This window comes from Hemitrygon akajei, chromosome 16, assembly GCF_048418815.1.
Source record: "Hemitrygon akajei chromosome 16, sHemAka1.3, whole genome shotgun sequence".
In the NCBI taxonomy this organism is placed as follows: domain Eukaryota; kingdom Metazoa; phylum Chordata; class Chondrichthyes; order Myliobatiformes; family Dasyatidae; genus Hemitrygon; species Hemitrygon akajei.
Genome location: NC_133139.1, coordinates 65,836,470 through 65,861,653, shown reverse-complemented (window position 1 = coordinate 65,861,653; position 25,184 = coordinate 65,836,470). Strand labels below are relative to the sequence as shown.

The 25,184-nt window shown below is 40.7% G+C and overlaps 1 protein-coding gene across 1 annotated transcript in view; it reads right to left on the bottom strand.

The window, feature by feature from the left end:
• Window positions 1-25,184, bottom strand: part of LOC140740136 (adhesion G protein-coupled receptor E3-like) — a 93,538-nt gene that overhangs the window by 29,533 nt on the left and 38,821 nt on the right. Inside the window, exons 5-8 of the mRNA XM_073069072.1 lie at window positions 19,957-20,097; window positions 5,820-5,951; window positions 3,668-3,753; window positions 995-1,078 (exon numbers count right to left, since the gene is read on the bottom strand). Coding sequence (XP_072925173.1) covers window positions 995-1,078; window positions 3,668-3,753; window positions 5,820-5,951; window positions 19,957-20,097 — 443 coding nt within the window. The remainder of the gene's footprint in view (window positions 1-994; window positions 1,079-3,667; window positions 3,754-5,819; window positions 5,952-19,956; window positions 20,098-25,184) is intronic.

The following is a 25,184-nucleotide window of genomic DNA, read 5'->3' as shown; positions in this document are numbered from 1 at the left end:
TTTTGGACTCCCTTTGCCTCCTCCATCATTCTTTGGTAACTATCCCAGTACAGACAATGTGTGGGCAAGAGCAATGTTGTGTTGTGAATTTCCTATGAATCAATGAGAAAGGTGCTGTAAGAACATTCCACCATTCCGTAACACCCATGTAACCTAACTCCATCTGGTGATCTTCCCCCATCCCGTTACTACCTCCAGTTAACAAAACCCATCCCTCGTGGGTCTAGAATCCACCTTTGACCCAACATTGATGGGTCACTGAGGAGTGTTCTGCGTTTCCACCATCATCTGAGTGTACAAGTCTTTTCAAGTTTCACTCCTGAAAGGCATGGCTCTAACTTTCAGATTCTGCCCTCTTGTTCTGCTCTCCCTACCCCGACCACACTCCATACTCCCTCCATTCACATCTACTCCTCTCCAGCTCTGTTTTCCATAATACATAGATCATAGCACAGTACAGCACAGGAACAGGCCATTCAGCCCACAATATCTGTGCTGAACATGATGCCAAATTAAAACCATTTCTCTTCTATCTCCACATGATCTATATCCCTCCATTCCCTGAAATGTCATGTGTTTATTGAATAGTGTCTTAAACACCACTATTCGCACCATTACCTCTGGCAGCCTGTTCCTGACATCCAACACTCTGTGTAAAAACCTGTCCCACACATCTGTTTTAAACTTCCCCACTCTCACCTTAAATGCTTGTCCTACAGTATTTGGTGTTTCTACCCTGGAAGAAAGTATCTGTTCAACTTCCTTCCCAACTTTCTTCCAAATACATCTGGTCCATTGTTACTGATGTTTCTGGATGTTAAAAGACCTTTACATATCTTCTGTGCTCTCTACTCCAAGGAAGCTAACTTTAACAATCATTCCTCAGTCAAAATCCTCCTGACTATATCCTTGTAAATATTCTCTTTACTCTCTCCACCTCAGGGACACACCACTTTTACCCCAGGATAAAATTGTTGGGCGTCTAATTCCTTACCTTGGTATCGTTTGTCCCACTGAAATTCTGACAGATTTTACCACGGTAGCAATCAGCTAACTTCAGCATATCTGCAGAGTTTAACTGGGCAGAGGAAGAAGACAACAGTTAAATATAATGCAACAACCAAACAGAGAAATAATCAAGAGTAACAAGCAATCCGAAAAAAAAGTCTGAAAATGAAGCCTCTAAAACTCCTTGGCTTCACAGGTGAATCTAACACAACTTCCGATGGCAACTTTCACTGGAGGTCACGGGGTCAATAAAAAGACACTTCTGTGCAAGGAAAAGCAGAAAGGAATGGCCTAAAATATCCTTTATAAGGTCCAGCAGAACTGTGGTACAGATCTTGGCCAAACAATCCATAGGCATGGACCAACAATCAGCTGATCAAGTTGAAATTCAGTCATAAATTCAGATATCATGGAAACAGACCCTTCAGCCCACTGAGTGGATGCTGACCCTCAAACTCCCATTGATGCTAATGTTAAACTCATTCCTTTATATTTTCTTTACATTATGATAGAGACATTTAAGAGGTTCTTAGATAAGAACAGGAACGTGCAGAGAATCAGGGCTATGGACATTGTGTAGGCAGAACAGATTAGTTTAGTTTGGTGTTTAATAAGTTCAGCACAACATTGCAGGGTGAAGGGCCTGTTGCTCTGCCATACTGTTCCACTTTCCAGATCCAACAATATTCCCTACATGCTACCCTTCAACAACGCACTAGGGGCAATTTATAGCTGGTAATTAATGTACCAAATTGCACATCTTTGGGATGTGGGAGAAAACTGGAGCTCCTGGGAGAGTCCACAGGGTCAGAGAGCAATTGTGCAAACTCCACACAGACAGTGCTGAAGATCTGAATTGAACCCAGGACACCAGGTGTATAAGGCAGGAACTATATCAGCTGCTGCACTGTGCTGTCTCGCTGTTCCAAGCTTACACTGGTGTCACTTCCCCATCGTTCCTAAACTACAGTGACGACTGCATTGGTGCTGCTTCCTGGACCCATGACTAGCTTTACCTCCAACTTCCAACCTGCCTTCAAATTTACCTGGTCCATTTCTGACACTTTCCTCCCCTTTCTTGATCTCGCTGTCCTTATCTCTGGAGACAGTTTATCCACTGATGTCTATTACAAACCTCTGACTCTCATAGCTACCTTGCCCATAACTCTTCCCACCCTGTTACCTTTAAAAATACCATTCCCTTCTCTCAATTCCTCAGTCCACCGCATCCGCTCTCAGGATGAGGCTTTTCATTCCAGAATGAAACAGATATCCGCCTTTTTCAAAGAAAGGGTCTTCCCTTCCTCCACTATCAATTCGTCCCTCAACCACGTGTCTGTCCTCACCCCATCCTTCCGCCACCCGACTGAGGATAGGGCTCCTTATGTCCTTAACTACCACCCCACCAGCCTCTGCATCCAGCACATAATTCTCAGTAAATTCTGCCAACTCCAGTGGGGTTACACCATCAAGCACATCTTTCCCTTCCCCCCCACTTTCTGCTGTCCGTGGGGGTCACTCCTTATGTGACTCCCTTGTCCATTTGTCTGTCCCTCCTCCCTCACTACCATCCAGGGCCCCAAACAGTCCTTCCAGGTGAGGCGACACTTCACCCGTGAGCCGGCTGGGGTCATCTACTGTATCTGGTGCTTCCAGTGTGGCCTCTTGTGGGACCCGATGTAGATTGGGGGTCTGCTTCGCCAAGCATCTATGCTCCGTTTGCCAGTAAAAGAGGGATCTCCCAGTGGCTACTTTCCATTTTAATTCCACTTCCCGTTCCCAATCCGACATGTCCATCCATGGCCCTCTCTACTGATGTGATGAGGCCACACTCAGGTTGAAGGTTATATTCCATCTGGGTAGCATCCAACATTGATTTCTTAAACTTCAGGTAATGACCCCCCCCCCCCCACTCCACCTTCTCTATTTCCCATTCTGATTTCCCTCTCTCATCTTTTCTCCTTGCCTGGTCGTCACCTCCCTCCAGTGCACCTTCTCCTTTTCTTTCTTCCATGGCCTTCTATCCTCTCCTATTAGATTCCCCCTTCTCCAGGCCGGTATCTCTTTCATCAATCAACTTCCCAACTCTTTAATTCACCTCTCCACTTCAGCTTGGGTTTTTCATTCCCCACCCCCCACTCTCTTACTCTGACTCCTCATCTTTTTTCTCCAGTCCTGCTGAAGGGTTTCAGCCCAAAACGTCAACTGTACTCTTTTCCATAGATACTGCCTGACCTGCTGAGCTCCTCCAGCATTTTGTGTGTGTTGCTTGGATTTCTAGCATCTGCAGATCTTTTTCTTGTTTGTGATCAGAATAAAAAGGAATGAGTCTTGGATTAGTACAAATCGAGATGAGCAACGGATGTTTGCCAAGCAACCAGCATCCACATCTAGAGAGTATCCTGAGCACTCTCAACTTGCTCTAATGCAAAATCAGCAAGCTGGAATTACACAGAATATTCTCACAAAGAGTGAGGAACAGTGTTTAATCTGGTGGGTGAAAAGAAGACATGAATGTAGAAGAGGGTGAAGGGCAGACACAGGAAGAATGATACATCTAGTGAGGACTGCAAACAATGGAAAACATTCCAACATATCTACATTCGGGGATAATGGAAGTTAAGTTTGCGCCTTGGAGAAATGGAGTGAGTTCTCATACCTGCTGGGCGTTTGCTGAATAATCCAAGTTGCACTGCGACGGCGTAGAGTTCTGCTTCTCAGAGACAGGACAGGAAAGTGGATCCACTGGAATGAAGGTGGCATTTTAGAGATCAGTGCGTCTACCTGCCAACTCTACCCCCACCTTCCTGCTGTTTACCGATCAGACAGGGAAGCGCTGACCTCTGTAACTCCAAGCTGGTGTACTCCCACAACGAGCAGCATCAGACCCGGACACACAGGACTGTGACTCGACGCCACATCTTCCTGACCTCAAGAACAACTGTGGATGCCTCATCCAATCCCACACTCACTGGCACCCAAAGGAACCGATACCATGGTTGGCACTGTACTTGTAATGTTGGCACAAGCCACACTAATGTGGAAATGTTGATATGGGCCTCATTGCTGGTTTGGGAGGGACAATTTGTAAACATCTCCACAGCCATGAAACCAGTTAAATGTGTAAGTGATCAGCCCTCTCAGGTTGGAGGAACAACACCTCATATTCTGTCTGGTTAGCCTCCAACCTGACAGCATAAACACTGAATTCTCAAACTCCCAGTAATTTCTCACCCTCCCCTTCTCTCTTTTTCCATTCACTACGCTGGCTCTCCTCTTATCCCTTCTCTTCTCCTCATGACCCTCATGTGGAGGAAAGGGCTTGAAGACTAGGGGTTGGCCGAACCGTGGGGAGAGCATGAGGAAAAAATAGAATGAGTCTGTCTTACAATAGATCATATCATCAATGAGGAACCGATTATATAGGTGCTAATTGTCAGAGAGGTAATGTGATTATTTGGTACCCTGAGCAATGAGGAACCGATTGTATAGGTACTAACATTGTATAAATTGTGGAAACAGTGTCTGGAGACCGGCTGACCTCGTGTGATTAGATTTACTGTATAAATTTGAATTGTAACCTCATGTTGATGGAGACATGCCCGTGAATTCACGATTTAAGGCGGTAACTAGCTTTGAGCCTACTTTCTCTATGATCAGTACTAAATTCTCTAACAGAATCTGGCAACGAGGATGGGATCCCTATGACATGTGATCCCAATGAACCCATCGGAGAAACTTTCTTATCATCAACACCAGACCAGCATACCCACCCATGAGACTTGCTTGAAAGATAGAGGTCAGACCGGGGTAGGGACCGGAGCTGCCCCATACCAGCCAGTGATCATCTCTGAGTTCAGACTCAGAACAAGACAGGCTTTGGAAGAAGAGTCCTGAGAGCTCTGATTAAAAGACGGTATTAAAACAAAGGCAATTAAAGGATGGTGTTAAAATGAAGGCAACTGAGACCTTAAGATTACAACCTGGATCCATTGGCCAATGGAAAAGAAATTATATGGAGAATATGATTGTATGTCTTTGAGTGTATGCCTCTGTTTGTCTTAAGTGTTTACGTCCTTTGTAGAGAACAGTTAACAGGCAAGTAAAACGGGTAACAGGAACGGCAAGCCCCAGAAAGGGATTCGGAAAAAGAATTCTGGATCAACGCCAGAAGCCAGGACTCAGCCTGTTGATCCCTTAACAATAGCACTCACGAACAGGAACACCCGATAGAAGATAGAAAAAAAAATAGGATTGACCCAGCCTCACTCATTACTGTTCTCTACACACTCAACAGTGACCGAGCCTCAGCCTCCACTCCCACTAACCCCTACTTAACCCTTCTGTCTCTAACACATATTGCACTGACCCAGCCTCCACTACCCCACTGTCCCTACACTTTCCACACTGACCCAGCCTCATTCCCCATTGTCCGCAACACACTCTACACTGACCCAGCCTCATTCCCCACTGTCCCTGACACACTCCACACTGACCCAGCCCCAGCCTCATTCCTCACATTCCACTACACACCCCAAAGTGTCTCCTTGACAGTCAGTGATACTCAGAAACTTGTAGAGACACAAGATGCTCTGCAGATTCTGGAAATCCAGAGCAAGACACCTACAACTCAGCAGCTTTGTCAGAGACTGTGTAGGGAGAAATGGAGTTGATGTTTCAAAGTTTAAAACTCTTCATTAGCACTTAGAAACACAAATTCGTTTTCTTTGCACAGGTTCTGGGGACTTCTGTAATGGTTTCCAGCATTGCTTGTCCTGATTCTCAGCTCTCAGTAATCATTCTATTATCACCTGTACAGGCCAGCTGAGTGTCTCCCTGCTTCTGGTGATATCCAGCTTTGCAGACGCAGTAAAAAGACCCAAAGGAGTTACGACAGGTCATGTTCACTCCGCACGCATTTTTATCCTGGCATTCATCCACATCTGTTGTAGAGAGGAAGAGAGGTACAAATATTACCAACACAGATGTAGTCATAGAGTCATAGGGGACTACAGCACAGAAACAGGCCCTGCTGCCCATCTAGTCTGTGCTGAACTGTTATTCTGTCAGCCCCATTGACCTGCACCCAGAACATAGCCCTCCATACCCCTCGCATCTATGTACGTATTCAAATTTTCTGTAAAATGTTGAAATTGACCCCTCTTCTAATACACCCTAGGCTCGTTATATGCAGGGGATACATTCCTCACAGTCAACTCATAATGTGAATATGCATAATGTGAATAATTATTTAAATGGAGAAAATAGGGATGTGTTCTGGAGGGCTTCCTAAATATGTTTTATCTGTAATTTATTCACATTTTCATACCAATACGACACAAAAGCAGTACCACAAGGTAACATTCATATTATATTTCATCAATTTAAGCTAATATTCAATGTAATAAATCATAGAAAGTTAACATACTAGGGTGTATAGTACTCAAACCCTTAAGAGCATGGGGGTTTAGAGAATGGTAATCTAAGGCTACATCCATACCAGACCAGATAATTTTGAAAACGCCGGTTTTGCGTGAAAACGATAGGTGTCCACACTATGCGTTTTTGAGAATATCTCTATCCACATTGAAACGGAGATTTCAGTGAATCTCCTCCTACTGCACATGCGCAATACACATCTACCGAAAACAAGCAATATGTTTGGTGTCAAATCTCGCCGTGAAAGTGCACATTTGTGTAGTTACAGACCAGAAAAACTTAAAACGACAGACACCTGTTGGCTCTCATGCAGGAGAACTTAAAAGTAAAAAAAATTAAAATACTGGAGCGTACGGAGGCAACCGACAGGGAGTTCACGGACAGATTGACCTGGCTGACGACGAACGTTGAAAAACTGACTAACTCTGTTGCATTAATAAAGCACCTTGTTAAATGTGTAAAACATGTCTGCATCAGTGTTATCTTGTATTTCCATACAATCTTACATTCGACTGTTACACATCTATTGTCAGAGAAGTACTTGCATAAATAGGTAAACCACCTTCATACAAGCAAGGACAGAAAACAGGGCAAAGTGAGTATACTTATTTATTCAGTAAGTTATGGATCAAAGTATTTAGTGAGTACATTTCTAACTCTTCTGGCTTCAGACTCATTGCCGTCTGTTCTGAAATTTTTAGGTTGTGTTCAAGATAACAATGAAATAGCGCGCTGCCATCTGATAGTGTTTTCAGATTTCCCTGGTTACCCCGTCCACAGTGATCTTCCCGAGCAGCGTTTTCAAAAATACCCACCCTGGAAAGCATTTCTGAAAAGCTCCGGTTTCGGGGGATGAAAACACCATTTTAGTGTGGACAGAGGGTAAAAACGAAGAGAAAAAGCTTTGGTTACGGATTTATCCGGTGTAGTGTGGACGTAGCCTAAGAGAGGCTTCATATTACAGTCTCCTTCGGCATTGGAACACATAAGCAGAGTGAATCTATCCTTTGCTGCCTTGAACCCTGACTCAGTCTTTTCATCCTTACTTATGTAAGTGCGTTTCGGCATACGCTTCCAAAGAAGCCCGGTCTCGTCTGCATTAAACACCTGCTTTGGTGTGATGCCTAACTCAGCTATCATAGCCCGCAACTGCTCAGGGTAGCATCCAACAGCTTTGTGGTCAGCACTAGCTTGCTCACCACGCACGGCTAAGTTGTGAAGCCTGTGACAATTAACAAACTTAGAAAACCATCCCGTACTTGCATTAAAGCTAACAATATTATTTGACACTTCCTCACTAGCCTCTAAAAAAAGGCGACCATAAATTTCCAAAGCTTTCACACGAAGATGATCAGAACTAAGTGTTGCTTTTTACTTTGTTTCATGCTCAATGTACAAACTCAACATTTTCTATATTTTTCTCATAATCGGGTTATGCACTTTGGTAACAATCTTTGAAGACACTTGTGGTGAATCAATCACTGCACTTTTTATTTTCTCAGCATTTTTCTTTAAGTTTCTGATCATGGACTCACCCAGGCCGAAGTAGCATCCCAGAGCTGTGTTACTTTCACCTGACGGCACCCTGTTTAGAATTTCCAACTTTTTTTCAAATGTTAAAGTGGTTCTCTGCTGCTTGGCTGATGGCCCAGAAATTGACATCAGACGCCTAGGAGGCACAGTTAAATACTTCGAGCAGAAAATCACTGCACCGTAGGTAAAAACAGCAAAAGTTTAAGAGTTCAAGGTCGTACATCCACACATTGCCAAAACCAATGCGAGACTGGCGGGAGTGAGACTGTGAGGCTTGTCCACCTGACTTGTATTGGTGGGAAAGCAGTGCTCCTCGCATAACTGTGAGTTTAGGACGCATATTAGGAGAAGTTGGTAGAAATAGGTTCCTCGCATAACTGAATCTCTACTGTCTGAAGATGCAGATAACGAGGATAGGGTGTAATTCCACTGGCAGCTCGTTCCACTCTTACTCCACCCTCTGAGTGAAGATGATGTTAATGATGACAGATCTTGACTGGAAAGTGAATGGTGTATTTAGTCCCACAGGAGCTTCTCTCAGATCTTTGTTCCTCATACTCTACATCATTGGTTATTAACCATTTCCTGCACAGATTCCCCTGTATCTAGCATCAGGGAGGCACAGTGCTGCATCTACTACAGATCCTGCTCCACAGGCCTCAGCACCCCGGGTCCAATCTGAATTCAAATTCCTCCACAGCAGCTGCAACTGAGGAAATGTTTTGTCATAGGGACATCGCTCACTAAAATGAACAAGTTGTCTTAAAAGGTGATCTGTAATATCCTCCTGGAATGAGCCCCTGGATTCACGATAGGTGTTCAGTGTTCGAGGTCTGGTGTTTGGTGAATGCTGTGCCCTGGAATCGATGCTGATGTTTGAGGTCTGATGGTCCAATCAGAAGTCCAGAAGTCAAGGCCCTGAAGGCTTAGTGGGGCCAAGTTCTGACGTCTCCAGACAGACTGAAGGTATTTATGATAGAGTCAGACTTGACATGGGTTCTCAAGTTACTTTACTCCACAGATCCTTTTCAAATCTGCAGATGCTGGAAATTCAAACAACACACACAAAATGCCGATGGAACGCAGCAGGCCAGGCAGCATCTATAGGGAGAAGCACTGTCGAATTTCGGGCCGAGACCCTTCGTCAGGACTAACCGAAAGGAAAAATAGTAAGATTTGAAAGTGGCGGGGGAGAATTGCGAAATGATAGGAGAAGACCGGAGGGGGTGGGGTGAAGCTGTTATGCATCTGTTTTTGAAAAATTCAATCAAAAGATTGGAAAAGAAAGAAATAGTCTCCTCTATTAGGAAAGTTGACATTGAAGTCAGTCAACTTTGATGACTCACCAATACCAGAGGATTGGGAAAAGAGAATAACTGATAAGATGTTGGAACACAAAGACATCTTTCCTACTGACAAGATTGCTGTTGGTTGTTCCATGAGTACTCACCACACTATCATAGTGACAGAAGACACACCTTTCCATTCATCACCATCGGAGACTGAATTCACAGTGATAATAACTCATTACGAGCCTACAATGAGGCAGTTTCAGTTACAAGGTCTATCTCTATCTCTTCCCCTTCCCTCTCTGGATAACCCCATGGATTTCCCAGCCCCTCACTGAACCTACTCCCAGATGGTGACATTGGATCGTGTGGAGTTTCCGATCTTAGATCAGAATAGTAACCACCATGCCAGCTACAGATGGCTATTCTGGACAGAATTGCTCCTGGAGAAACTCAACAGGTCATGAAATCCATGTCCATCACAATAACCCTACTGTGGAACTTGCACAGAATATCCTTCTTTACTTCGAGTTATCTGAAGGACAATGGTGTACGGTTGATAATGGCAACCCCAACATTGAATTGATTCTCTATATCGTGGTTATATTAAATCCTTACATTCACAGATCTTCCCTGTGGTGAGGCTGGCAGTATTGGAAAATGCCAGAAACAATATGATGCAGTTACACTGGTGGGAACCCACTGTGCTGTTACAAGTTGCATATTTGTCACAGGGCAAGTATTCACAATTGTCGATATCTGTGAGAAAGGACAAAATCTTTCACAATGATAAACACTGTTTACTCCTTGTTACAGGTACACTCTGTGGGTCTGCATGGAGCAAAACATAGGCATGTTGCCAAACACAGACCAGACCTTCCTTGGAACAAACAATTGAGTGATTTTCTTGGGAAAGACCTTCAGAGTCGTGGCAGAAAGACGGGTGTATGGAGTTAAGGTACAGACCAGCCTGGATTGAATTGAATCAGGGAACCAATAGCTTTCCACCTGCTGGAGGCCAAGATGTTTGCTAGCCTGCTCTCCCGGTCATTGGATCTGGAAGCTGCCTATCAACACCTGCAGATCCCACTGGAGGAATCAGTGGTAGCCCCACCTTCTCTAGTGATGTGATGAGTTAGAATGCTAAAGATGTGCCATGGAGAACATTCTGACTTGTTGCATCTCCGATTGGTTTTGAGGATTCACCACACAGGATAAGAAAAACCTGCAGAGTTGTAAATATAGCCCACACCACTATGGGTAGTCGCCTTCCCTCTATCAAGGACAGCTTCAAATTGCAACGCCAAAAAAAGGTGGCATCCACCATTAAGGACCCCCCAAGACCTGCCCTTTTTACAATAATACCATCAGGTAGGATGTACAAGAGCCTGAAGACACATGCTGAGCGTATTGTTTCCAGCTTCTTCCTCTGCGACATCAGATTTCTGAATGGACAATGAACCCATGAATACCTCCTCACTATTTTCACTCTCTTTTCTCCCTACTTATTTAAAAAAGGAGGTGGAGCAACGTTGAGATGGCGCTAAGGTAGGTGGCATTGTGGATAACAAAGTAGGTTTTCAAAGTTTGCAGAGAGATTTAGGCCAGTTAGAAGAGTGGGCTGAACGATGACAGATGGAGTTTAATGCTCATAAGTGTGCGGTTCTACATTTTGGTAGGAATAATCCAAATAGGACATACATGGTAAATGGTAGGGCATTGAAGAATGCAGTAGAACAGAGTGATCTAGGAATAATGGTGCATAGTTCCCTGAAGATGGAATCTCATGTGGATAGGGTGGTGAAGAAAGCTTTTGGTATATTGGCCTTTATAAATCAGAGCACTGAGTATAGGAGTTGGGATGTAATGTTAAAATTGTACAAGGCATTGGTAAGTCTGAATTTGGAGTATTGCGTACAGTTCTGGTCACCAAATTATAGGACAGATGTCAACAAAATAGAGGGAGTACAGAGAAGATTTACTAGAATGTTACCTGGGTTTCAGCACCTAAGTTACAGGGAAAGGTTGAACAAGTTAGGTCTTTATTCTTTGGAGCGTAGAAGGTTGAGGGGGGACTTGATTCAGGTATTTAAAATTATGAGGGGGATAGACAGAGTTGATGTTGATAGGCTTTTTCCATTGAGGGTAGGGGAGATTCAAACAAGAGGACATGAGTTGAGAGTTAGGGGGCAAAATTTTAAGTGTAACATGAGGGGGAATTTCTTTACCCAGAGGGTGGTAGCTGTGTGGAACGAGCTTCCAGTCGAAGTGGTAGAGGCAGGTTTGGTAATGTAATTTAAAGTAAAATTGGATAGGTATATGGACAGGGAAGGAATGGAGGGTTATGGGCTGAGTGCGGGTCAGTGGGACTAGGTGAGAGTAAGAAGGGCCGAGCTGGCCTTTTTCTGTGCTGTAATTGTTATATGGTTATATGGTTAAACGTCAACTCCTTTGCTTGCATCTTCGGAAACAGCTCTATTTCCATCTTTAATATCTTTATTTTTCCTATTCAGGGTTCTTTTGAAGACCCTGCCCTGCAGTTACACACTGACTTAAGTTCTTTGTGGGAATGGGACCTGTTCTCAGAGTTTCAGGAATGCCCGTTGTTCGGCACGCCAAGGGTTCAGCCTGAGAGTCCGGCTCGAATTCAGAAGCTTAAGATCTCAGGGCTCTGGTGACGGGCGGATCGAGGGTCGGTTTCACAGCAGGAGACACGTGTGTCATCGGGGGAGTCGGGATATCTGCTGTGGGCCCGAAGACCTGGGATCTGTGCAACCTTTAGGCACAGAGCTCAAAAAAAGCAATGTAACAGACCTTTAATGTCTTAAAACAAATGGGTTATTGTTATGTCTCCCCGCTCACTGGGGAGACAATGGAGATGCCTCTTTCTCCCTTATCAGGGAGAGAGAGAACCTGTGGAATGTCAAATGCCGGATGAAATGTGAAGTCTGTGGGGTAACTGCAAGACTGTGTCTTTGCTATTGCTTTGCTCACGATGAGTGCTCGGAGACGGTACCGATGCTTGCTTTATTTGCTGGTGGGGGAGGGGGATTGTTGCTCGCTGCTCTTACGTGCGTGAGGGAGGAAAGCTGGGGGGACTTTAGGGTTCTTATGTTTATCTGTCGTTCATTCTTTGGGGCACTTCTCTGTTTTCGTGGATGTTTGCAAATGGAAAGCATTTTAGGATGTATATTATATACATTTCTCTGACATTAAATTGGACCTTTGAACCTCCCAGTGGAGAGGTGTACTGGATGCCCGTAGCTCGACTCATCTTTAATGTTTCCCTGACCCCGGAATGGGGTTGATCACATCTCAGTCCCAATAGATTTCCCAGCCCCTCCACTGAATGGGTTCAGAGAGTAACATGTTGGTCCATGTGGGAATTTGGGATGCAGGATTGTAGCAGTAATGACCACGAGAGCTAAAACTGTCTGTTTTCTCCATTTTGTAGCATATGGAGTAAGTCGCATTCCTAGAGGCTCTCTCTTTTAATATATTTTATATACCACTGACAGATCCCTTTTAGCTGTGATGATTTTATTACTTCTACTGAAGGATTTACGACTTAATTACAATGGCCGAAAAAAGTCGTTCTGGCATTGAACTGAGAAGTGGCAAGACTTTCACTGAAATGGAACAAACGGACAAACCAAGAAAACGGAGGAATCTGTTACATTAAGAGGAATATTTTCTTCAATACAAGACATGAAATCGGAATTAGGATCACTTAATATTAAAATTGATAAGCTGGCCGGTTCAAACGGGAAGCTTGAAAAAGCTATTTCTACAACTCAAGACTCTCTGAAAAATTTGGACTCTCAACTTCAAACATTTCAGCAGACTACAACCTGAATTGAGAATGAGCATGATCTATTCAAGGAAACTATTAAAGATCAAGGAATGAAGGTATCTTCGATGGAAAAGAAAATCAATGAAATTACCTCAGAACTATCTAAAACGAAGGAAAGAATGGTTGATTTAGATAGTAGAGGGCATCGGAGGAATTTGTGTATTCTAGGACTGCCTGAAAATACTGAAGCTGGTGATCTGTTAAAATTCTTCTCAGATATGTTGTACTCACTTTTTAGTGAGACCCTGGAAGCTAGCCCTTTAATTGACAGAGCCCATAGAATTCCATTTTCTCAGCATTCATCTGAATTACATCCTCGACCAATTATGCTTTCTCTGCATTATTATATGACTAAAGAAGCTATTCTTCAAGAAGCCATAAAGAAGTGGAAATTAATCTTTAACTCAGCACAGATTCGTATAGTCGAAGACTATCCTCCTGAAATCTTTGCCGAAAGAAGGAAATACCGAGAAGTTATGAGTGGAATGTATAAATTAGATTTATACCCTTCCCTTCACTTTCCAGCAAAGCTGATAATTTTTCCTGAAAAATCTCTGTCACTGAGAATCTATTCTCCTCAGGAGGGATGAGAGTACATTAAAAATCTTAAAGTTAAGCCTACTGAATAAAATATTAAAGTTAACCCGGTTACTCAATAGGCAATTCTGAAGTATTTGCTGTACTAGTTGTTTATGGATCTTCTGAGTTAAGCACGTCCTATGCCTTTTCAGTCTTTGGTATGGGACGTGGCTGATTTAATTTTTTTTTACCTTATTAATAATTAGTACATATAAAACTGTTTTGTAGGGAGCCTTTATAGTATTGTACTCTAATGGTCCGTGTAGGACCAGTTGTGTACTAATCTTTTTATTTCTTTTATTTGTTTCAATACTTATAGTTTTAGATCTGTTTTATATATATACTCATTTACTTTTCTTTTTTGAGAGAAAGAATATTGTTTGTAATATTATTTGCTTGGATTTATTCTCTTTTTTTTGAATATGTGTTTAAGATACTTTAGCTGATTCTAAGATGGCCGTTGTTGATTATGTATTTATTACTGTTAGGCATAACATTATAGTAGTTGAATTCTGTTTGTGCCTTTCATTAGGGCTGTTTTCCGTGGGATCTTTGTTTTATTTTAATATATGGAACTGCAAGATGGAGAACAGGGTCAAGGGTTATTAGTTTAGCATGGGACCAGCTAATTCTTATCTTTTGGGAGGCGGGAGGGGGGAGGGGTCTATTACAGTAGGTTTTTTTTCTTGATTGGGCAGTTCTTTTGATGGAATTCTCTTTCGTAAATGCATCACTCCTTCTGGTTGTACCGGCGCCTTTTGGTTTCATCTGTACTTGTGTAACATTTCTTTTATGTAATCTTAAATTCAATTTTAAACATGGATGTTAATAAAATTAATATAATATCTTGGAATTGGAACAGTGTCAATCACCCCATTAAGCATAAAAAGATTTTTAAGAAATTAAAAACACTTAATGCAGATATTATTTTTGCACAAGAAAATCATATACGAAAACAGGATGAGGACAGGTTTTTTTGTTTCTGGAAAGGTCCTCTGTTCCACTCGCTGTCTAATTGTAAGATCAGAGGTGTTTCTATATTTCTTAGCCCCAAAATCCCTTTTTTACACTTTAATACTACTACTGATTCGATTGGAAGATATTTAATTGTTACTGGTTTATTATGCGAGCTAAAGGTAGCTCTGGTGTGTGTATACACACCTAATGTAGATAATTCTGATTTTTTTTTTAAGAAACTTTTTTCTGAGTTACCGAATCTCAATGAATATAAAGTTGATCATGGGTGGTGACTTCAATTGTTGTTTAAATCTAGCGATTGACAGGTCATCAACCAATCCATCGCTTCCTAATAAAGTGGCAGCTTGTATTAAGTCTTTTTTATTAGAATATGGCCTCGTTGATATTTGGAGATATAAACACCCCAATGATGAAGATTTCTCTTTTTTCTCACACATTCTTCATAAGTATTCTCAAATTGATTACTTATTTTTAGATACACGTCTGTTAAACTCCATTGTTGATTGGGCGTATGACATCATTGCGCTCTTAGATCACGCGCCTTTAAAGTTAACCCTTAAGCTTTCGGATAGCTTTTTGAAAATGTCACAGTGGAGACTGAATCCCATATTGTTACAGGATCCAGCTTTAGTTAATTTTATTAAGGAGCAAATTTCTACAATTTTTGAATTTAATACAACTGAAGGAATGTCAAATCTGGTTATATGGGACATGTTGTAATCTTTTCTTAGGGGACAGATAATCTCATACTCAGCAGCTCTGAGAAAGAAAACTAAAGCAGAATTGTCTGTGCTTATTAATAAAATTAAACAGATAGATAAAGCGTATTCAGTTAAACCTACTGAAGACCTATATAAAGGGTCGAACTTCAATCACAGTATGATTTGCTTCTGACCTTTCCCATTGAACAGCAAATTTTTATATCTAAAAGTTTATTTTATATGCATGGGGAAAAATCTGCTAAGCTTTTGGTGGGTCATTTAAAGGTTGGGATGGTCAGAAGACAGATTTCAAAAATTTGTTGACCAGATAGAACAGAAACTTTAGATCCTTATGAAATTAATAAGATGTTTATGGACTTCTATTCTAATCTTTATAAATCTGAATTCTCTGATAGCACTATTATTATGAATAGATTTTTGCAAAGGTTAAACATACCTCAAATTTCAATTCAAGATGTTGATATATTAGATGCAACTATTAAACAAGAGGAGATAGCCAAGGCTATATCCTCTATGCAATTAGGTAAAGCTCAGGGACCTGATGGTTATATGGTAGAATTTTACAAGACTTTTCATGAAATGCTTATACCGCATTTTCATCAAACGTTTACCGATTCTACATCCTTTGAGAACTTTCCTAAAACTTTTTATGAAGCACTAATTTCATTGATTCCAAAAAAAAGAAGACCCACTGGAATGTGTATCCTATAGACCTATTTCTTTATTGAATGTAGATTTTAAAATCCTCTCTAAGATTCTAGCAAATAGGCTTGAGACTATCTTGCCTAATGTTATCTCAAATGACCAAACAGGATTTATCAAAAATAGGTACTCACATTTTAATATTCAAAGATTGTTAAATATCATTTATTCCCCGTCAACCAAAGAATCTGAATGTATTGTATCTTTGGATGCAGAGAAAGCCTTTGATAGGGTGGAGTGGCCTTATCTATTTCAGGTTTTGAAAAGGTTTAATTTTGGTCCAGGATTTATTTCCTGGATTAAATTGATTTATCATGCCCTGGTAACTGCGGTTATGATTAATAATCAGGTCTCCATATTTTAGATTATATAGAGGAACCCACCAGGGATGTCCTTTTAGTCCTTTATTTTTTAATTTGGCTTTAGAACCACTTGCTATTGCTCTTAGGGATTCTAATTCTGTGCAGGGTATTAAGAGAGGTTAAATTACATAAGGTTTTGTTATATGTGGATGATTTATTAACTTACATTTCAAATCCTAGGAAATCTATTCCTTTTATGTTATCTATATTTACAGAATTTGGTATTTTCTCTGGATATAAACTTAATTTACATAAAACTGAATTTTTCCTAATAATAATTATTTTGATTATTATGATAAAATACCTTTTAATATTGCCAAAAACCATTTCACTTACCTTGGTATCAAAATTACTAAATATTTTAAAGACCTATATAGGTATGATTTCTCCCCTTTAGTTGAATATACTCAACAGGTGCTTTCTAAATGGTCGCCTATATCGATGTCATTGATAGGTCGAATAAATGCTATAAAAAAGGTTATTCTACCAAAATGTTTTTATATATTTCAAGCAGTTCCCTCTTTTGTTCCAAAAACATCTTTTGATAAAATAGATTCTATGATTTTGTCTGATGTTTGGAATAATAAAAGCTCTAGACTGAATAAACTTTTTTTGCAAAAACCAAAAAAAGATGAAGGACTGATCTTACTAAACTTTAGATTTTATTATTGGGCAACTAAAATTCGTTATATTACTTTTTGGATTTATGATATAGATGACCAAGATCGCCCTTCATGGTTACAGTTAGAGGAAAATTCAGTAATGGGGTTTTTGTTAGCTTTTTTATTAGGAGGTCCCCTTCCGTTTTCGCTCTCCAGAATAGGTAGACAAGCTCTCAACCCTATTGTTAAACATACTTTAAAAATTTGCTTTCAGTTTCGTAGATTTTTTGAATTAAAAGATTTTCTACTTTTTAGTAATATTTATTCTAATTTCGTTTTTAAACCATCAACTTTGGATAAGGCTTTTTTAACATGGAAAATTAAGGGAATAAAAACTTTTTTAGATTTGTTTTTACAGGACTGTTTAATGTCCTTTTCACAGTTAATGGATAAATATGACATCTCTAATACACATTTTTCAGATACTTACAGGTTAGGAATTTTTTACGTGATTTTTTACCGAATTACCCCTTGGCCTGCTCTTTAAATGTGGCTTATGCTATTTTTCAGCTTAAACATTTTCAAAACCAATTAATAGCTATCATTTATAAACAGTTAATGAATGCTCGCATGTCGCCTAATGATAGGGTTCAACGCATCTGGGAAGTAGAACTTCAACATTCACTTTCAGATAATCAATGGAGTTTAATTTATTATGTAGTCAATAATTCATCTATCTGTGCACACCATACCTTAATTCAGTTTAAGATAGTACACAGGGCCTATATGTCCAAAAATAAATTGGCGCATATTTTTCCTAATATAAGCCCTATTTGTGACAGAAGTAACGCAGAAGTAGCTACTCTAACTCGTATACTTTGGTCATATGTAAGCTTAAGCAATTTTTGGAGGGATGTGTCTCGAATATTATCTAAAGTTATAGATGTGGATGTTCAACCCAATTTACTTACTGCAATTTTTGGGATTATTCCAGAGGAAACAAGCAAAGTGTCTGCTTCCACTCAACATGTGATAGCCTTTTCAACTTTACTGGCCAGGAGAGCTATCTTGTTATACTGGAAAGACCACCTACTGATTTTTATTGGCTCTCCTCCATTATGTCACATCTAAGCTTGGACAAAATTAGAAGCCAGACATTTGATACATCTTTTAATTTTGAACAAGTCTGGTGACCCTTTATTCAATATTTTCACATGACTTAATTTATTTTTTATTTATTTATTTTTCTTTATCCTCTTTTGGGAAAATCCTTATCCGTGAATGTTCGGAGATGACTGGAAGGATGTTGTTTTTTTCTCTTTTACTTTTTTCTAATTTTATCCTCAATTGGACTGCCCAATCTTTCTTTTTATTTTCTCTTTTTTTTATTTTAGTTTAGTTAGTGGGGATTTTCCCTATATCAAATAAAATTTCCAATCTTTTTTTCTGATTGGTATGAGGAGTTGTAGTTTTTTTTTGGACTATATTGTATATATAACAGCGTAACATTTTACCTATCTGATTTTGACATTATATACTTTTTGTTTTTTTTATTGCGGTTTATATGTCTTTTATATTATCTGTTTGCTAAACTCCTCCTCTGATTTGTATATTCTTTATTTGAAAATCAATAAAAAGATTGAAAAATGAAATGAGAGCTAAAACTGTCAATCAGATTGGACACAGTCCTCACAGTTGTATTGCATGATATCCTGTGCCCAAAGGACCTGCCTAGTCCATGAATTCTGTCCCTAATTCTAAAAATATCTGGAAATAATGATAAAACAAAGAAAACATCATTGTTTACCAACCACACGATTTACACAATGCAAACCCTGTGAGTTAATTCTTTAATTCCAAGAATATCTTCAAGACAATCCAGGAAGATTGATGACACCCACACAGCCCTGTGATTAATTTTCACTTTCATGGTGATATAAAGTCTCTACCTTCACCAAATCTTCCTGCAGTGAGGCTGACTGTCGCTGGAGTTGCCTGAAAATCCGCATTACAGTTGTAAAGGTAGGAACCCGATGTGTTGTAACAAGTTGTGAGGGGGTGACACGGAGAAGCTTCACACTCATTGATATCTTTTACTCGTCTCTCACTTTCTCGTGGTCATCGGTGTGGCTGTACGAATTCACATGGGACAAGCTACACCTGAACTTTGGTGGGACATGTGTCCTTGTTTCAAACCTGTCCAGACCATCTCCCTCAGCTTTCTCCAGTCCATCAACAATTGCATTGATGCTGCTTCCTACAATCATACAGAACTGAGAAATGTTATCATTTTTGATGCCAAACTCCAAGCTCCTCTCATCTTTGCATGGTCCATCTCTGACTATTCCCCTCCGTGTCCCCATGGATTACTCAGACCCTCACTGAACCTGCTCTGAGAGGCTGACATTAGACTGTGTGGGAGTTTGAGAATCAAGTTTGCAATAGTAATCACCATGCCAGCCAGAGTTGCCTCCTTCAGTCACACCTGTCCCTGGACAATGCTGTACTCTGTTTGTTGTTCCGAAAGGAACATGACTGTTCAATGAATTCATTTCACAAACTCTGAAATATAAAGTCATGGAGTAATACAGCAGAGAAAAAGAACCTTTGGCCCATCTCATCCATGCTGACCACAATGAGCTATTCCCATTTGCTTGTCAGTCCCTTTTCCCTTCCCATTTGAACTAGTGATCAGATTTATCAAAGGAAACAACAGAAAAACCAATGATAACTTCCCCACCTCCCACAATTACTCCCCTGTGCAATTTACATAGGACAGAGCCCATTGAATTCTTTAGCTGGGGGACCCTGTAGGTGAATTGAGGAGGAATGATATCCTCAATCAGATGGGATTTATTCTCCATTTTCATGCTGAGACAAAGTTCTTACCTTCACAAACTTCCCCTGCCGTGTGGTTGGCGGTCGCAGGTAATGCCTGAAACCCTGCGTTGCAGTTGCACTGGTAGGATCCCACTACGTTGATACAAGTTGCATGTTCGTGACAAGGTGAGGCCTTGCATTCATCGATATCTGTGTGAACAGGGAAAATCTCTCTCAATAGTAAACATGGATTGCTCCCTTTTATACCCGGGCTCTGTGGGTCAGGATGGAGTAACTCTGCACTGTGTTGTTTAATCCAGAGAAGACCTCCGCTGGAACAAAGGACTGAGTGAGTATTCTTGGGAAGGAGCCTTATGGTTTGAGAAAGGAAATGAGAAATTGGAGTTAAGGAAGAGCTGGAATGGACTCAAGGAACCAAATGGCCGGTCACCTGTTTGAAACTGGGATGGTTGGTACCCTGCTCTCCATTTAATGAGCTTATTGACAGCAGTGTGGAAGGTCAGCAGCAGCCTCACCTTCTGTACTGGAGCTGCTTTTCACTGGATGGGAACAGGGGAGGAAAGAGGACTCTCAGTGCTCCACTCCTCTTTAATATGACTGTGGCATGACCAGGTTTAGTGACATTTAAAATTCAGTTAATTGCCCACTTCCTCCCTGAATCTGCATTGGAAAGTCAGCATTGGAAATACTTAGTAGGTCAGGCAGCATCTGTGAATGAGAAACAGAATGCTGGGAGATTCCAGCACCATCCCTGGTTTCAGATTTCCAGCATGCTCGACTCTGCACCCTACATTTTCATTTTACTTTCTCTTTAATTGTGGTCATTCATCCATTACCTGGATGCATTGTGTCTCCTTTAACAACATGGTCTCACCACTCTATCAGGGACACACTTTCTTTTCCCATTTTCTCATGTTTCCAGTTCCTCGTTCCACAGATGCGGTCAGATCCTCTGAGCTTTCCCACTTCCTGTTGTATAACAACAAATCTGAGTCCGAAGAGTTTTACTGGGAAATGCTGGAGGCCAGGGATTTATGTACTGAGGAAAGTGAGAAAGAATGGACCTTTAGTCTGGCTAGGAATTTTGAAAATATTCAAGAAAGGGTCCCCACACCTTTTAGAACTTTATTTCCGAATTGAGGATTGAGTAGTGGATCTTCTCAAGGTGTAGACTGGACATGATGTCCCTGAGCCACTGAGTGTGGATGGGCGGGGCAGCATCCCTCCACCTGAGCAAAACTGCGTGCCTGGCCAACAGAGAGGCAAAAGACAGCGTGCGATGTTTAGTTGGGCTTAGGTGCATGTCCCCCTCTCTGGAGGTGCCGAAAAGGTCGATCAAAGGGTTAGGTTCCAGATTGTAATTAAGTATTTGGGATAGAGTTTGGAAGACATCTTTCCAGTATTTTTCCAAACTAGGGCATGTCCAGTACATATGGATAAGGGAAGCCTCGAACCTTTTGCATTTGTCGCAACAGGGATTAACATCTGGGTAAATGTGAGATAACTGAGTTTTAGACATATGGGCCCTGTGTACGACCTTGAACTGTAACAGGAAGTGGTGGGCACATAAAGAGGTTGAGTTAACTAATTTGAGGACTTTATCCCATGCCTCCTCTGACAATGAAAAATTTAAATCTTGCTCCCAGGCAGTTTTAATTTTGTCAAGATAGGCTTACCTGAGAGCCGCCATCTTGTTGCAGATAATAGATATTAGACCCTTGTGCAATGGATTCATACAGCGAAATAAATCAATGACGTTTGTGTCAGGTGTCTCGGAAGTTTGGTATCAGAGGCCAGATAAAATGTCTGATTTGCAAATATCTGAAGAAATGAGTGTTGGGGAGATTAAACTTTGCAGACATTTGTTCAAATGATGCAAAGCAGTCGTCTAAAAAAGATCTTTAAAGCGTCTGATGTCCTTTCTGTACCGGTCTTGAAATGTTGAATCATGTATAGAAGGCTGGAAGAGATGATTATGTAGAATAGGACTTGAAAGAGAGAAGCCATGGAGGCCACTATACTTTCTGAGCTGAGTCCACACTCTCAGGGTGTGCCTGATGACAAGCATTAGCAATTGGTTTAGATGTACGAAAAGGGAGTGCGGATCCAAGAAGTGTGGAGATGTAAACATTCTTAGTAGAGTTCAGCTCCATTGTCACCCATAATGGGCAGTCAGACTGATTATAAAAAATGAGACCAAAAGATGAGACAATGAATGTTAGCTGCCCAGTGGTATAAGTGGAAATTGGGCAGAGTCCTGCCCCCAACACTTTTAGATTTTTGACGATGAACTTTATTCAGTTGGGGACACTTGCCCTTGCATAGGTAGGGCAATATGACTGAGTCTAGTGAGTCAAAAAAGGCTATAGGAATGAAAATTGGTATGGATCAAAAAAGGTATAAACATTTAGGAAGGATGTTCATTTTGACAACGTTGATTCGGCCCATCAGGGACAAGGAGGGGGTGACCACTGCGCTAGGTTCTGTTTTGTTTGATTTAACAAATTAATAAAGTTTTCTCCAAAAAGATACATATTTCCTTGTTACTGTAACACCAAGGTGAGTAAATTGGTTATTCACTACCTTAAAAGGGAGGTTATGAAACTCTAACGTTTGTGCTTATCTATTTATTGGAAAAAGTTCGCTCTTGTGTAAGTTAAGTTTGTATCCAGAAAACTGGCTAAATTTGTCAAGGAGTGAGAACATGGGGGGTAAGGAGGTGATTGGGTTTGATATAAAAAGTAAAAGATCATCAGCATAAAGGGAAACTTTGTGTTCAACTCACCCCCTCCAAATCACCATCAGGTCTGCACAACTATGGAATGCAATAGCCAGTGGCTCTATGGCCAGATTGAACAGTAAAGGGCTTAAAGGGCACCCTTGGTGGGTTCCACGTTTGAGGTTGAAGGGTTGGGATTGCTGAGTGTTGGTCAAAACAGAGGCAGTGGGACACAAATATAACAATTTAATCCACATGATAAAATTTGGTCCGAAATCTAACTTTTCTAAAGCAGCAAAGAGGTAATTCCACTGCATATGGTCGAAGGCTTTCTCTGCATCTAAGGAAATGACACATTCAGGGATTCCAATTGAAGGTGAGTATAAAAATTGAAGAGGCATCATATGTTAAAAAAGGGGAGGTGGTTTTTGACAAAGCCAGTTTGGTCTTCAGAAATAATTGAGGGTAGGATGTTCTCCAGTCTACAGGTCCAGACATTAGCTAAAATATTGACATCGACATTTAACAGAGAGATTGGCCTGTATGACGAGCACTCTGTTGGATCCTTGCCTCTCTTTGCTTGAAGAATGAGGCATGCCTCATTAAATGATGCTGGCAATTTACCTTGTTTAAATGAATCAGATAGAATCAAGGTTAATTGAGGTAAGAGCAGTGATGAAAATGATTTAAAGAATTCTACTGGGAACCTGTCGGGTCCTGGAGATTTACCAGTCTGCAGTGACGAAATGGCTGAGGATATTTCCTCTAATGATATTGGCTCACTTGGTCTCATTTTGAAATCAGGAGAGAGTTTGGGGATATTTCAGCTGTTTAAAAAATTCTCGACCAAAATGTTATTGTTTGGGGATTCAGAACAATAAGATCGGGAGTAATAATTCCTGAATGTGTCATTGATTTCAGAGTGATTTGAGGTGATGCTTCCATTTTCCATTCAAAGTTTTGTGATGTGTTGTTTGGCTTTAAGGCCCCTTAATTGGTTGGCTAAAAATTTGCCAGATTTGTCACCATGGGTATAAAACCAGCTCTTGCTCTTCAAAAGTTGGCGTTCAATTGGGTGAGTGGAAATAAGATCAAATTTGGTTTGGAGTTCCACTCGTTTTTCATACAGCTCTGGATTTTTAAATGGAGCATATTGTTGCTCTATTTCTTTAATTTGATTGGCCATATTTAGTCGTTCTTTATGGGTCTTTCTTTTCATATTCGCAGAGTAGGAGATTCTTTGACCCCTGAGGTATGCTTTCATAGTGTCCCAAGCAACCAGGCTTGAGGTTTCAGGTGACATATTGGTGTTAAGGAAAAAGATTATATGGTCCTCCATAATTTTTACAAAATCATTATCTGACAGTAAGGTCGAATTGAAACGCCAGTGCTTATTTATTTGTGGAAGGACAGAAAGAGTTATGGACAGGACAACCAGGGTATGGTCTGATATCACTAAGCTCTGATAAACACGGGAACAGACCAAAGGAATCAGCTGATTATCAATTATACAATAATCAATTCTAGTAAAGAAGTGATGAACGCGTGAGAAGAAAGAATATTCTCTGTTATTTGGGTGGAGAAAATGCCATGCATTGGAGATGCCATAGTTGGAAAGGAAGGACTGAATTAATGAAGCAGATTTGCTTAGTACTCTGGGAAAAGGAGATGATTGATTTGGCACCGGATCTAATTACCAGTTGAAGTCTCCACCTAGTATGAGAGAGTGTGAACTGAGATCAGGCAGTGCAGGAAAAAATGTTCAAAGAAGCCCACATCGTCTGAGTTAGGAGCATATATGTTAGCCAGCACTACCAATATATTATATAATTTCCCCGAGACAATGACAAAACGGCCATTTGTGTCTGATATTGTGTTGTGGAGCTCAAAGGGAACGTTTTGGTTAATGAGAATTGAGAGCCCCCTGGCTTTAGCCTGAAAAGTGGAGTGGAAGTGCTACCCCATCAATCGTGACATAAGATAGAAATGATCAGAATTGCGAATGTGTGTTTCTTGTAGAAATGCAATTGCTGTATTAAACTGTTTGAGATGCGAGAACACCTTCCTTCTTTTAACAGGGTGCTTCAGCCTCTTGACATTCCACCTGACAAAATTTAACGGACTAACCATTCTCCTTTTAAAAAGATACAGATTGATAGGCATAAGCGGTATCAAGATTTTGGGTATCAGCTCTGAGGCAAAAATGTAAAACAAAGAGAAGCAGAGCAGAAATAAATCCTGTATAACGAGGACTTTTAAAGGTTCTTAAAACAGTATTGGCATTGGAATATCCTCCCCCCACCCCAACCCACAAGACAGCTGCCAAAGAACATAGCAACAAGCTCTTAAGACCAATAGTCACCCAACAGTACAACTTGCTATCACTCGTAGCATCATCTGCCACCCCGTTATTATTTAAAGGAAACAGTAAGCATTTAACACTCCTAAACTGACATTGTGCTTAATGAGAGGTAAACAATTTCCCCAAGGTTTGTTAAACATGGCTCTGAAAAATGAACCATAAAACAGAAATATAAACTTATATTTGAAAAAAGTG